The 12,515-nt window shown below is 39.2% G+C and overlaps 1 protein-coding gene across 5 annotated transcripts in view; it reads right to left on the reverse strand.

The window, feature by feature from the left end:
* SSR1 (signal sequence receptor subunit 1) overlaps positions 1 to 10,766 on the reverse strand; it is a 39,524-nt gene extending 28,758 nt beyond the window's left edge. The window contains exons 1-6 of one of the 5 annotated variants that reach the window (XM_036444048.1): positions 10,586 to 10,764; positions 7,533 to 7,645; positions 5,022 to 5,109; positions 3,601 to 3,863; positions 1,317 to 1,393; positions 382 to 460 (exon numbers count right to left, since the gene is read on the reverse strand). In XM_036444048.1, coding sequence (XP_036299941.1) covers positions 382 to 460; positions 1,317 to 1,393; positions 3,601 to 3,863; positions 5,022 to 5,109; positions 7,533 to 7,645; positions 10,586 to 10,664 — 699 coding nt within the window. In that variant the 5' untranslated portion in view covers positions 10,665 to 10,764. Of the gene's footprint in view, positions 1 to 381; positions 461 to 1,316; positions 1,394 to 3,600; positions 3,864 to 5,021; positions 5,110 to 7,532; positions 7,646 to 10,585 lie in introns of all 5 variants that reach the window. The other 4 variants (XM_036444049.1, XM_036444051.1, XM_036444052.2 and 1 more) reach the window with 4 other exon arrangements.
* Positions 10,767 to 12,515: the final 1,749 nt, after the last annotated feature.

Below are 12,515 nucleotides of genomic sequence, written 5' to 3' on the forward strand. Positions count from 1 at the left end.
TGATTGGTGTTTCTCTCTCATCAATGTTTCTAACTCTCTTATCTCTCTCTCCCTTTCTGTAAAAAAATCAATAAAATGTATTTTTTTTAAAAAGAGTACTGAAGCAAATATAAAAGTTCCCACGCTTACAGATAAAATAACATACTGATGAAAAAGTGTAATGAACAGAAAAAATGAAAGTTTATGTCTCAGTTTTAGAAATAAGTGGCCCTAGCTCGTTTGGCTCAGTGGATAGAGTAAATAATTAAATAAAGTAAAAGGTACAACAAACCTGTAAATATACAAACTCATAGTAAAAGCAAGTCGTCACTGGATTGAACTTAATGTAGTACTGGAACAACTTCTGAAGTATGGCTAGAAGATTCATTCACCTATAATTACCTTTCTAGATTCCAGGAGTTGATGAAGGCCAACAACAACCAAGAGCCCAAGACCAGCAAGGAACATATACATAAAGATTCTAATATAAAAGGAAAAAAAATAAAATGGCTTAATTCATAGGCACTATCACAGCTTATTAAAACTATTAATTCTTATTTAACTTATTAAAAACATCAAGCTAATTACATCTAAAGGGTGTGGAAAAAGTAGGTTTGCAGTTGGAGTAGATGCAAGTTTATTCTTGCATTATAATTTATTAATCTTTGTATTATTTTACATACAAACAACTGTAAACTTACTTTTGCCCCACTGTGTATAATATTAACACTAGATAAGCTTTCCAAATAACTTACTGATAAAAGGAATAAAATATGTTAATTCAATTTAGACCCAGGTAATAAGTCTTATAAATTTCTTACTTTATTTCTAACCATTTAAAAAAGCAATTATCTGATCCCTAATTAATAAAATTGCTTTGTAATATATTATCTCTCTCAAATATTAGATTTTGCAGTTTGATTTAAAAATTACTTTTGGCGAATTCCATCTAAGTATATAGTAAGAAGTAATTTATCATTTATAAAGAACACATTTTTCAAGATAAAATATTATGATTTACATTTTCAATAGCAATTTTAGAGGCATGCAACTTATATTAGGCTGCTAACAGTTTTAGAGCATTGGGTACAAAAGATTTTAAAACAGGGGAAGGATGGAAAGCTAAAGCTATCTTTTTAAAACAAAGTTTTGTCAATTTCAACAAAATTTCTTTCCTAGCTTGATTTGAATAGCTAAAGTATGAATTTACATAATTAGGATTTCATCAAGTCTACAATCCATTTCATTTCCATCATTTAATAAAAATGATGATAAGAGCAAGGCCTTTTAGCCCTACTTAACAAGATCAAGATGTGCATATTTCAACTTCCACTTACGTTTCTCCATCTAAGCCATCCTCTCTTTCAATAATTGTAACTGTTTGATTGAAGACAGCATCTTGAAATACATTGCCCTATTTATAAAAAAGAAAAAGAAAAAGAAATATTACCCCAAAATGAAATGGCATTGATAAAAGGAAAGACTATAAGAATTCTTAAAAACCATTATTCTAAGAAATATACAATAGATTTCTTATCACTTAGAAGACAAGATTCAGTCATGCCTAATGGCACTAACTCGGTACCAGGAATTCAACATTATAATGTTTGTTATTTTCTCCTAAGAAATAAAAAAGGCTTCCAATTTCGCCAAAGTTGTCCCCCACTTTCTTTTGGGTTGGAGGGAAAGGAAGTTGAGGAACCAGGAAAGTAAAACAAAAACAAAATAAAATGTGCATAAAGAAACAAAGCCCACAGAACACCTTTATAACAAAAAGCCCTATGTTCTCTTGCTGTAACCTTCCAAACAAGAAAAACAGAGCATGAATATTTATAGAATAACAGATCATTTTAAGAACTAGACTTGATCTCTGGCTGGTGTTGCTCAATGGTTAGTATCAGCCTATGCACCAAAGTATCTTGGGTTCAATTCCTGTCAAGGGCACATACCTGGGTTGCTGGTTCAATCCCCAGCCCCAGTTGGGGTGCATTCGGGAAGCAACCCTCAAGGTGTCTCTCTCATATCAATGTTTCTCTCTTTCCCCTGTGCTCCTTCCCCTGAACTCTATTAAAAAAAAAAAAAAAAAAAAAAAAAAAAAAAATCAATGGAAAAACTATCCTCCAATGAAGATTAACAGAACAAAAAATTACACTTGAACAAGTCAAATTCATGTTCTAAATTAATAATAGGTTGGAAATAAATTTATAATAAATGGGTGATTTTTATTGTAAAAAATATTTTTCTGTTGTGATCTTGAAACAATTTTATCAGTTCAACACAATTTCAGTTTTCAAATACATCAAAATCATTGTGTTTGATTCTTTGCACAAAAGTAGTACTTAAAAAGTGTTACTTATTGCTAAACTGTAATTATAAAAGTTTTACTTCAAGATCTTGCAATTGGCATTCTGTTGACAATTCCAAGAATCAGAATACTGATGAAACTAATATTTAAAATGGAACTGAAACTACATATATGCCTGATAGTTTTCTGTTTGAAATATATAATTCTTCAAGTCACTTAACTTTAAAGTTGAGAAAGCGTATATTATTTTGAAGCAAAAAAGAAAAATTTTCTACTCTCTACTTAGAAATTTTTTTTAAAAATTTAATTGCAGCACCATGTTGACACTACAATAATGAAAGGTTGACCAAGCTTCCAAAATGGATACAATTTCCTTCACTGAAAAGTTTTTGAAAAGGAAATGGGTTTAGATGTGCTCTTAACTGAAGGTGGACATAATAGTTGGCATCTAGAAGTGAACTCCCAGTAGTACAATTGTGATAGTTTTCTCTTATTCATTCATTGGCTACATATCACACCACATTAAAAACCAGAAGACAGCAAAGCTTCTTTAGGCTACTTGGATCTTATAAACCATAAACCTTACCGCTAAAACTATGTTAAAAATAGCAGATTCCACTGTGGCTAACTTTCAAGATCAAGTCACTTTCACTAATACTCGAGCACAATGGTTCTCAACCCTTCTAATGCCATGACCCTTTAATACAGTTCCTCATGTTGTGGTGACCCCCAACCATAAAATTATTTTTGTTGCTCCTTCGTAACTGTAATTTTGCTACTGTTATGCAACGAAAATAATTTTATGGTTGGGGGTCACCACAACATGAGGAACTGTATTAAAGGGTCGCAGCATTAGAAGGGTTGAGAACCACTGCTCTAGCACCCCATACTTATCTCTAGAATAGGGGTGTCGAACTCAATCAGAGAAGGGGCCAAAAATCTAAAATCCAGCCTAAATCGCGGGCCGAATGGTTTACTGAACAGTCATAAACTGTCATTGTGATGGAAACGCAGCGGAGTGCAGTGATGACAGCGCGGTGCGGGCCACATTGCAAGGCCTGGCGGGACGGATTTGGCCCACGGGCCTTGTGTTTGACACATGTGCTCTAGAATGTATCACTTATGCTGTGAGCTAGCCTGCTTATATCCATCTCCCCTAGTGGATTATAGACTTAAAGACAGAGACATGCAATTTATCTCTGCCTCCTAGGAGTTTTAACCACAAAACAGGCACATAAATGAGTAAACACAAGAATATTCAAATGTCAGTTGTCCTCAGCCATCTCTAACTAAAAAAAAAGTTTAGAGGGCCTTACGTTCAAATCTTTGTAGTTCAGATTGATGACTAGACCGAAGGGTCGTCCACCCATGGGCTCTGCAGGAATGAAGGAGTACTCAAAAGTTGCCTGTCTCTGGGGTGGGACTACAGTGTTCAGAGGAAGAGCTGTGAAATTCTGGATATAAAACTGGTAGTCCTGTGGATAACGAAATGAGGCATCTAGGGATTCAACAATAAAATCTTCTGTGCCCTTGTTTGTAAAGCCTACCAAGAATTTCACAATGTTGTTTGCTGGAAAATCTAAAAAGAGAGAGAGAGAGAGAGAGACAGACAAGATTAGAACAAGCTCAAAGGGCATAAAATAAAAAGTATGATATTACTCATGGATTTTGGCACTCTTTCCCAATACATATAGACTTGGTTTAAGAATCCCTTTCAATAGAGCATTCCAGTCATCCCCTAACTAATAACTGGTATATAAACTTCAGCTGTCTATACTCCAGCATTCCAATTTAAGAGCTGAACTGAGTACCACAATTTCAGACCAGATCACATCCAAATTATGTGGTTTAAGAAAGAGTCATGTACTTTTAGTAAGATTATTTTGCAGTGAGACTATCTGTCTTTATAAAGTCACCCCCCACCCCCCAACTCAGTATCTATTATTTATGCAAACAATAGAAAGATGAATGACATAATAAATTGGGGAGGGAGGGATCGCTTAATCTAACTAGACATTTTTTAGGCATAAGATTAGAACATATATGGGAATAAAATAGACTGAGATGACTGAGAAAATAACTTCAAAATAATAACTCAATAATTATACTGTAGTCTACAGAGCTGAGTTTCATCCAGTACAGCACAAGCTTTGGAGTCAGACTGATCTGGTTCTAAACCCTGTCTCCACACTCTATTGTAACTGGGTAACATTGGACAAATTGTTAACCTCTCTAAATCTCAGTTTAGCAATAGTAACTAAACTCAAAGGATTTCTGTAAGGATTTAGTAATACATGAAAGGCACTGAGAACAATGCTTGCCATAGCCTTCATTAAATATAAGCCATTATTTACTTTCTTTAATGTAATCTAGGCTCCAACCAAGGCCTAATTGTAAAGATTTAATATTTCACTGTTTCTTCACAATGAAGTAACTTCGAAATACAAGTTACTTCATTGTGGTAGTTTGAAAAGAGTTTAAACAGTTTCTTTCAAAGGAATAATTAATTTCTAGTTAAAATGGATAGTTTTTCTTTTCCCCCTTAATTTAAATGGCAGGAATAGTATCTTACACACATGGGTATTCATACACGTAATATGAGGGGTTTTTTCAAAATGTATATTTACACTTGTAGAAAGAAAGATGCATCTTAAGCATTACTAACACTTCCCCAAAAAGTGACCTTGTTATTTAAAAAATTTCTACACCTGAGTCAAAACTAGTATTTCTCTATTACCTTCTCCTTTTACAAATAGGATAGTTGTATCTGCACTTGGTGAAGCTTCAGGCTCACCAGATACATCTTCTTCCTCTTTATCTTCTGCCTAAGAAAAACAATATTAAAAAGGGATTACTACAGGGAAAACTACCACCACATAAAAATGACTTCACTAAGATTTGGGACAAAATATTGCCTCTCCAAGGCTTTGTTGGGATTAGCAGTGGTATGAATTATATTGTATCTCATCAATTCAAATAAAAAATTCTAGACAGTGTATCTTGAACAGAAATGTGCATACCAAATCCCCTGGCATTTTGTGGATCTAATTCAGGTCTCGAGTGAAGCTTAAAATTCTATTTCTAACAAGCACTCAGGAAATGCCGATATTGCTGATACTCAAACCACACTTTGTCTGGAATGTGGGCTGGTCAACTTTTTCTATAAAGGATCAGATATAAAGTATTTTTGGCTTTGAAAATTATAAGGTCCTTATTGCAACTACTCAATTCTGTGGCTGCTTTCTATGTGGCTACACTGTAAAAGCAGACACAGACAACACACAAAAGTTGGGCAAAGATGGACCTGGGGGGCAGCCACATTTTGCTGAGCCTGTTCTAGAACATTTATTAGCCTACAAAGACTTCCATCCTGATTAACAGAACATAACAGAAAAACTGTCTAGTTTACTGTTTCAAGAAGATGCTGGTAAAGAAAATTATAATACTCAAGGCAAGGGAAATGATTAAGAGATAGAAAAGTTCTGGCTAAACTGTAACTATAACAAAAATCGAACAGTTTCCTTTGCTACTCTTTCCTCCACAATAAATACATTCCAGTGCTAAAGATATGAAGTAATTTCAGAAAAGTGATTATAATAATACTAGAAGCCTGATACACAAAATTCGTGCAAGAGTAGGCCTTCCTTTCCCTGCTGCGGGTACCAGCTTCCCTCTGGCACACGAGGCCCAAGCTTCCCCAGGAAAGTCATCTGGTCTAATTAGCATATTATGCTTCTATTATTATAATCTATCACTAAATTTCTGTGCATACCCACACTTCAGAGCCCTAAATACCATCTTTAATCCTCATTAATCCTCATTTTCTGGTTGGATTCCCTTCAAATGTTCATTGCAAGTTATCTTACCAGAGCAGCACTTTTAGAAGAGTGAAGTTTTTGTTACCATTATTGATGGAGGAATGTATTTATTTAGGTAAAGTAATGCATTGGCCGAAATTGGTTTGGCTCAGTGAATAGAGCATCAGCCTGTGGACTGAAAAGTCCTAGATTCGATTCCAGTCAAGGGCATGTACCTTAGTTGCGGGCACATCTCCAGTAGGGGGTGTGCAAGAGGCAGCTGATCGATGATTCTCTCTCATCGATGTTTCTAACTCTCTATCCCTCTCTCTTCCTCTCTGTAAAAAATCAATAAAATATATTTTTAAAAAAGTAATGCATCGAATGAAGATGCAGAGCCCTAATATAAACCCTTAACATATGGATTTGTATACATGTGAAAAGCTTGACACATGATAATCAGTAAAGGCAGTTTTATTAAAGGAGGGGGAATTAGAAAAGCACAAAAATTAGTAGGGGTATTCTATTCAAGTGAAACAGGATGTGCAAATGCATAGAAATGGTCATTTAAACATCAATAAAATAGCGATCAGATTAGTTTAGTTGGAAAGCATACTCTATAAAAATGAGGACAAAAAAAGGAGCAGTATCTGTATACAAGGCCTATTATTTTGATGTTGACATAATAGAAAAATAGGGCCTTGGTTTGATCCTGGAAAAAAAAAAAAAAAAATCACAAAATCTAGAATCACAAGTTTTTGGGTTCAAGTATGGCATAATGAAGAGAAAGGAAAAAAAAAAAGTGTGGCATAGATTACAGTAGTCCAAGAAAGGAAATGAAATTAGCTAGAAGCATGCTGCAATAATCCTTATTCTAGCCCAATATTCTTACTGTCATACTATATTGTTATAATAAAAGTATCATACTATACTGTTATAATAAAAGTGTCTAGAGATCTTCTCTAAGCCCTCTATTCTCACAGAACATACTGTATATACAGTTTATTATCTGCTCCTTATCCCTGCACAACTCCAAGAACATGAGCTACATGACAGCGAAGAAGACACTTGGTTTGTTCACCCCAGTATCCAAAACAAAACCTGGCACATAGTAGGGAACCTAAATATTTGCTTGTTGAAGGGAAAAGGAAACTGACACCCAGAGAGACAAGTTATCCAAGATCAGAAAGCTAAGTAGTATGTATCCCAAATCAACAAATGGTCCACTATCTTGTTACCTTAACAGAGTTATGTCCATAAGATCTCCCTCCCCATTCCAGAAAATACTAATGGTCCATCCCCAATGACTGGCCCCTATTATCCCAACTTCAATCCACACCAAACCCAGAAACAAGCCTCTAAAATCAAAAATTTTAAAAGCAAATTTATCTATAAAAAGCATAAATTCTAGGTATATACAGTATATACATTAAATCATATGTCACACTTACCAAATCTGTGGGTTCATCTTCTTCCACCTCTGCTTCATCATCTTCATCTTCAATTATTGAATCTTCCACTGTTTCTTCATCTTCTGTAAGATCTTGAGCTTCTGCTACTGAGCCTAACAATAAAATATAAAACAAGCAATTACCTACCCTAGAATACTATTTTTTCATCTCAAGAATAATGAATAAAAATTTCCCCTTGCAGCAGTTCAATCACGCAGTGTACTTGAATGATGCCAGATTACAATGCATATAAGAATATTCAGCCCTAGCCTGTTTGGCTCATGGACAAAGCGTCGGCCTGTAGACTGAAGGGTCCTGGGTTTGATTCCAGTCAAGGGCACATGCGGGGGTTGCAGGCTTGATCCCCAGTAAGGGGAGTGCAGGAGGCAGCTGATAGATGATTTTCTCTCAGCATTGATGTTTCTCTCTTCCTCTCTAAAATCAATTTTTAAAAATATTCATATGATTTTATCTTAGTAGTTTTAACTGCATGCTAATTTTAATGGTAAATGCTGCTTAATTTTAAAAAGCACCTAACAGTTGAAAAAATGAACTCATGAAATTAAAGACGCCTTAAAGTTCAAGTAAAGGACTTCAAGCAATTTTGTCAAGCAAATGAAGGAAAATAAGTGTTTCAAAAGAAATTCCAAAATTTAATCTGTCATTATCCACACAAAATAAAACAAAAATACTCACGGCTAAAGAAAAACGGCACTAGGCAAGAAACATTATTATTAGAGTTGATTAAAGCTCAAACTCTTAGAACTTGATAGCATGCAATTCCAAGGAACTAAGATCTACATGGCATTCACATAAAACTAGCTGGCATAAAACACACTGTTTAGTAAAAAACCTAACAATATGTTAACTTCAGGGTTGAGAGAGAGAAAGCATGCACTTATTTTTGCGGATGGCTTCAAACATGTTTTAATATACTTTTTTATTTCCCCTACACTTAATATAAAGATAAAAGACAAGCATAACTATAATGCCAGGAAAGTATAAATCACATATTTTTAAATGCAAATTAAATAAGTCACATTAAATCTATTTAGGCAAGATCCTCAAAAGAAATTTCAAAGTTGTAGCGACTCTTCCAACATTTCTCAGAAAGAATGATGATGTGGCAGTTCAGGAAAGGGAAAAACATGTGGGAAAGGAAGCATGTGCAGATGCTGCAATAACCAGGAGAAACAGCACACGTTCAAGGCCATGTATTTTAAATCTTTTCAGTTCTTCTTCCTAAATAAGTCATTTTTAAAAACTAGTTAAAAGACAGACCCCCCCTCAAAAAAACAAACAAACAAAAAAACCTAAAGAAATGAAAAACTAGTAAGAAAAATATCTAGGTCTGACATAATAACGGCATACTTAAACTCAGGATTGAGACAGAACAGCTGTTCACCCTACATTTCAGTGGATATTAAAGTACTAGAGGCCCGAGAAACACAAAATTCGTGTAAGGGGCTCAGCCCGTCAGGCCTCAGCTGCCTCTCAGCTCTGCCCACTGGTCCTTCTGGAAGGTTGTTTGGGAAGGTCTTTCCGCCATTCGGTCTAATTAGCATATTAGCTCTTTATTATATAGGATTTTAATGTTACCAGTAACATTTTTATGCCTATAAAATCTAACAGTTTTCAGTTGGAAAAATTTAAAAGAAAACATCTTTTGAAAGAAAGACCATTATTCACAAAAAAAGTATTTAAAGATACCCAGTTCAGTTTAGATACTAATGATTCCTTTAAAAAAAAGTGTAAACCCTGAAAAAATATAGTAAGTAGAATTAGCAATGAGAGAGAGAGAGAGAGAGAGAGAGAGAGAGAGAGAGAGAGAGAGAGAGAGAGATCAGCAAGCAAATGGTAAGGGAAAAGAATCCCTCCACCTGCAAATGAATTCATTGACAGTTTTGCTTATAATACTTTTCATACTTGGTTTCCATCCACTAAATAGAAACCAGTCACTTCGTTTTTATCTGGAAAACAACTTGTGGATACCTGTCACTATCATTCATTTTGCCTCACAGCTTGCTTCAACTTATGGAATCAAAACAATTCTAGCGATCATTTAGTCAGACTACATTTTACAGATTACAAAAAAATCGAAGTTCATGATAGAATCAGGGCAAGAAGCCAACTCTACACATGTTTATCGCCCTGCTGTGCAGATAGGTTATTTTCACACCAGCTTAACCGTTGGGAGGAATGAACAAACCCGAATAAAAAAAATTGCAAAACTCGAATTAGACTTTTTTTTTTTTTTCAGGACACAGCTCCAAGAAACAAAAAATGGTTACAAAAAAAAAAAGAAAGGAGAGGTTTCGGAAAAAAGGGCTTAAGCACTAGACATCCCACAGATCCTTTAGTCCGCCCGGGAGTCTAGGGCTGGGCAAGGGGGGTGAGAATGGGGAGCTTTTCTGAAATCAATTCTCCCGGCACCGCGCGGGGGGCCCAGGGGCTGGTAAAGGGGAGACGGCCGGGAACGTACAAAGCGCTCGGCGAGTTTAGGTGTTTAGGAAACAGAGGTGTCGGCAAATGAATGAAGGCGGACGCCGAGCGTGGAAACGAAAGACACGTCAGCCCAGAGCCGGGGTGGGGGTGGGGGTGGGGGTGGGGGTGGGGGTGGAGCGGCGCCGCGGGCGGCCAGGAGCCCGACCCCGGCCGCAGGGCTGCGGGCTGCGGGCTGCGAGCTCCGGGCTGGCCGGCCGCGGCCCCTCCGCCCCGCTCCGGCCCAGGCCCGCCGGCTCCGGCCACTGCGGCTCCGGCCACCGCAGCGAGCGCGGGTCCGGGAGGCGAGCCCAACCCTCGGCGGCACCCCGCGCGGCCGCCCGGCACTGCCCCGCGCTCCGCGTGGAGGCGGCAGAGGCCCCGCCGGAGACGGCCCCCCACGCCCTGCGGCCCCTACGACGAGTTGGGGGCCGAGAACCAGGTGGAGGGAGGCCGGCGAGCTGGACGCCCGACCCAGGAGCCGCCGCCGCCGCCGCTGCCTCCAGCTTTAAACTTGCAGCCCCTGGCGTCCCCTTCTCGGCGAGCCCCGCCGTCCACTCCCCTCGCCTCACCTCCAGGGCCGCCTCGGAGCAAGAGGGTGGCGGGGAACACGAGCAAGAGAAGCAGAAGCAGGCGGGGGAGGAGCCTCATGGCGTGGCCCGTCCGGTGTCCTGTCGCCGTCCGCGACAGCTCTCGGCGGCTCCGGCGAAAATGGCGTTACTCTTCATCCGGGCTCCGGGCGGGAGGGGCGGGGCACGCACCGCGCACTGTCCTTCGCCACGCCCCTTTCTGGGGCCCCGGAGCCCAGTCAACGTGGCTCCGGCAGCGGGAGCGCGGGCGGGAGGCCTGGGGTCACGTGGCGGGTGGCTGGGCCTCGGAGATTCCCGGGAGAGCCCGCCTCCCCGGGTAGTGGGGGTGGCGGCTTAAGGTTGGTCCCTCGGATTGGTCGCTGGCCTGGCCCTGCGGGTCCCACCCCTGGTGCTTGGCGCGATAAGGTGGGTTTGGTTTTTGTTTTTTGTGTTTTAATATATATATATTTTTAAAATATATTTTTATTGATTTCAAAGAGAAAGGAAGAAGGAGAGAAACATCAATAATGAGAATCATTGATCAGTTGCCTCCTGCTCACCCCATACTGGGATAGAGCCCGCACCGGGGGCATGTGTCTTTTAGGGGAACCAATCTGGGACCCTTTAATCCACCCTCCTCCCCCACCTCCCCCCGCTCCCCACCTTTCTACTGAGCCAAACCCGCTAGGACGCCATAAGGTCTTTACACTGTATGATTTTAGACGATAGGGATAGAAGGAACATGAGCTGTCTGAATGTAGTGTGAAAAGCAAAAATAGGTTTTTGGAATAGTTCAAATACAGTCCTACATCACCCTCCCCACCCCCCCCCCCCAAAAAAAAACATAAAAAATATACAGGGGTAAATCTTTTTTTCGTCTGCCCATATCCTCACCCATAGTGACAGTTATTAAATTCTTAGGTGGCATTCCAGAGGCTTAAATCACCTAGGACAGTGCCTGGCATATGGAAAGCATCTGGCAAATGTCTGATGGGAGCAGCAAAGGCTGTACACACTACCCTTCCGTTTCCTTCTCATCTAGTTTGGACTTCGGCTTGCTGCCAATGAGTTGGTATTTCATGCAATTATACTGAATCTGAATACCAGGTACTGTTGGACTAGACCAGTGTGACATGTTATATAGATGATGAAACAAATTTAGCTAACCCTTATTGTGTGCTTGCTATTGACAATTACTGCCCCTTAGAACTGTGCTTTCGTGTATAATCTAATTTAATCTCTAAAATCCCTGTGAGGAGCTATTATTTACTGAGCTGAGCAGAAAAACCAAAATCCAGAATGATTAGTAACTTAACCAAGGCTTAAAGGCTAGTTAATGGCAGACAGCAAGATTCCAGCCTCCATGCATGCCCCACTGGCCTAGAACATCTTTTCTACTCCTGCATTGGCTGCGATCAAGGGTTAAAGCCTATTTTTGTCTGCTAACATCGCAACCTGACAGCTAAGCCAACTCTGTGCCACTCCCCTCTGCCAGGCCACCAATGCTGCTGCCACCCAGGCACCCAGCAGAAGTGGTGGGACTTGCTAAGGAGGCACCCTCCCACTTTGCTGCTGCCTTCAATACTATGCACAGCTACCAAAGCTATCACACTGTGCCAACGCCACCAGGACTGCTGACTCCACTTTACCTTGGTTGAACCTTGCTGAGTGTACTCTACTGGTACAGGAAGGATCTTCTTTCTCAACTTTGAGGCACTTTATGTTTCAGACCTGTTCTGAGTTCCTGAGTCTGACAGGTTTTTTGACAAACATATCTTTCTATTTAACTTGCTGCTTTCTCCCAGAACCAGAAAGAAACCTGTGGGCTATAAAAAAAAAAAAAAAAAAAAAAAAAAAGATGCAGATATTCTTAAGTCACTTCTCTCTATCACTGGATCAAGTGTCATTCACAGACTTTTTTTTTCTCAAAGGA

This window comes from Pipistrellus kuhlii, unplaced genomic scaffold, assembly GCF_014108245.1.
Source record: "Pipistrellus kuhlii isolate mPipKuh1 unplaced genomic scaffold, mPipKuh1.p scaffold_m20_p_2, whole genome shotgun sequence".
Lineage (NCBI taxonomy): Eukaryota > Metazoa > Chordata > Mammalia > Chiroptera > Vespertilionidae > Pipistrellus > Pipistrellus kuhlii.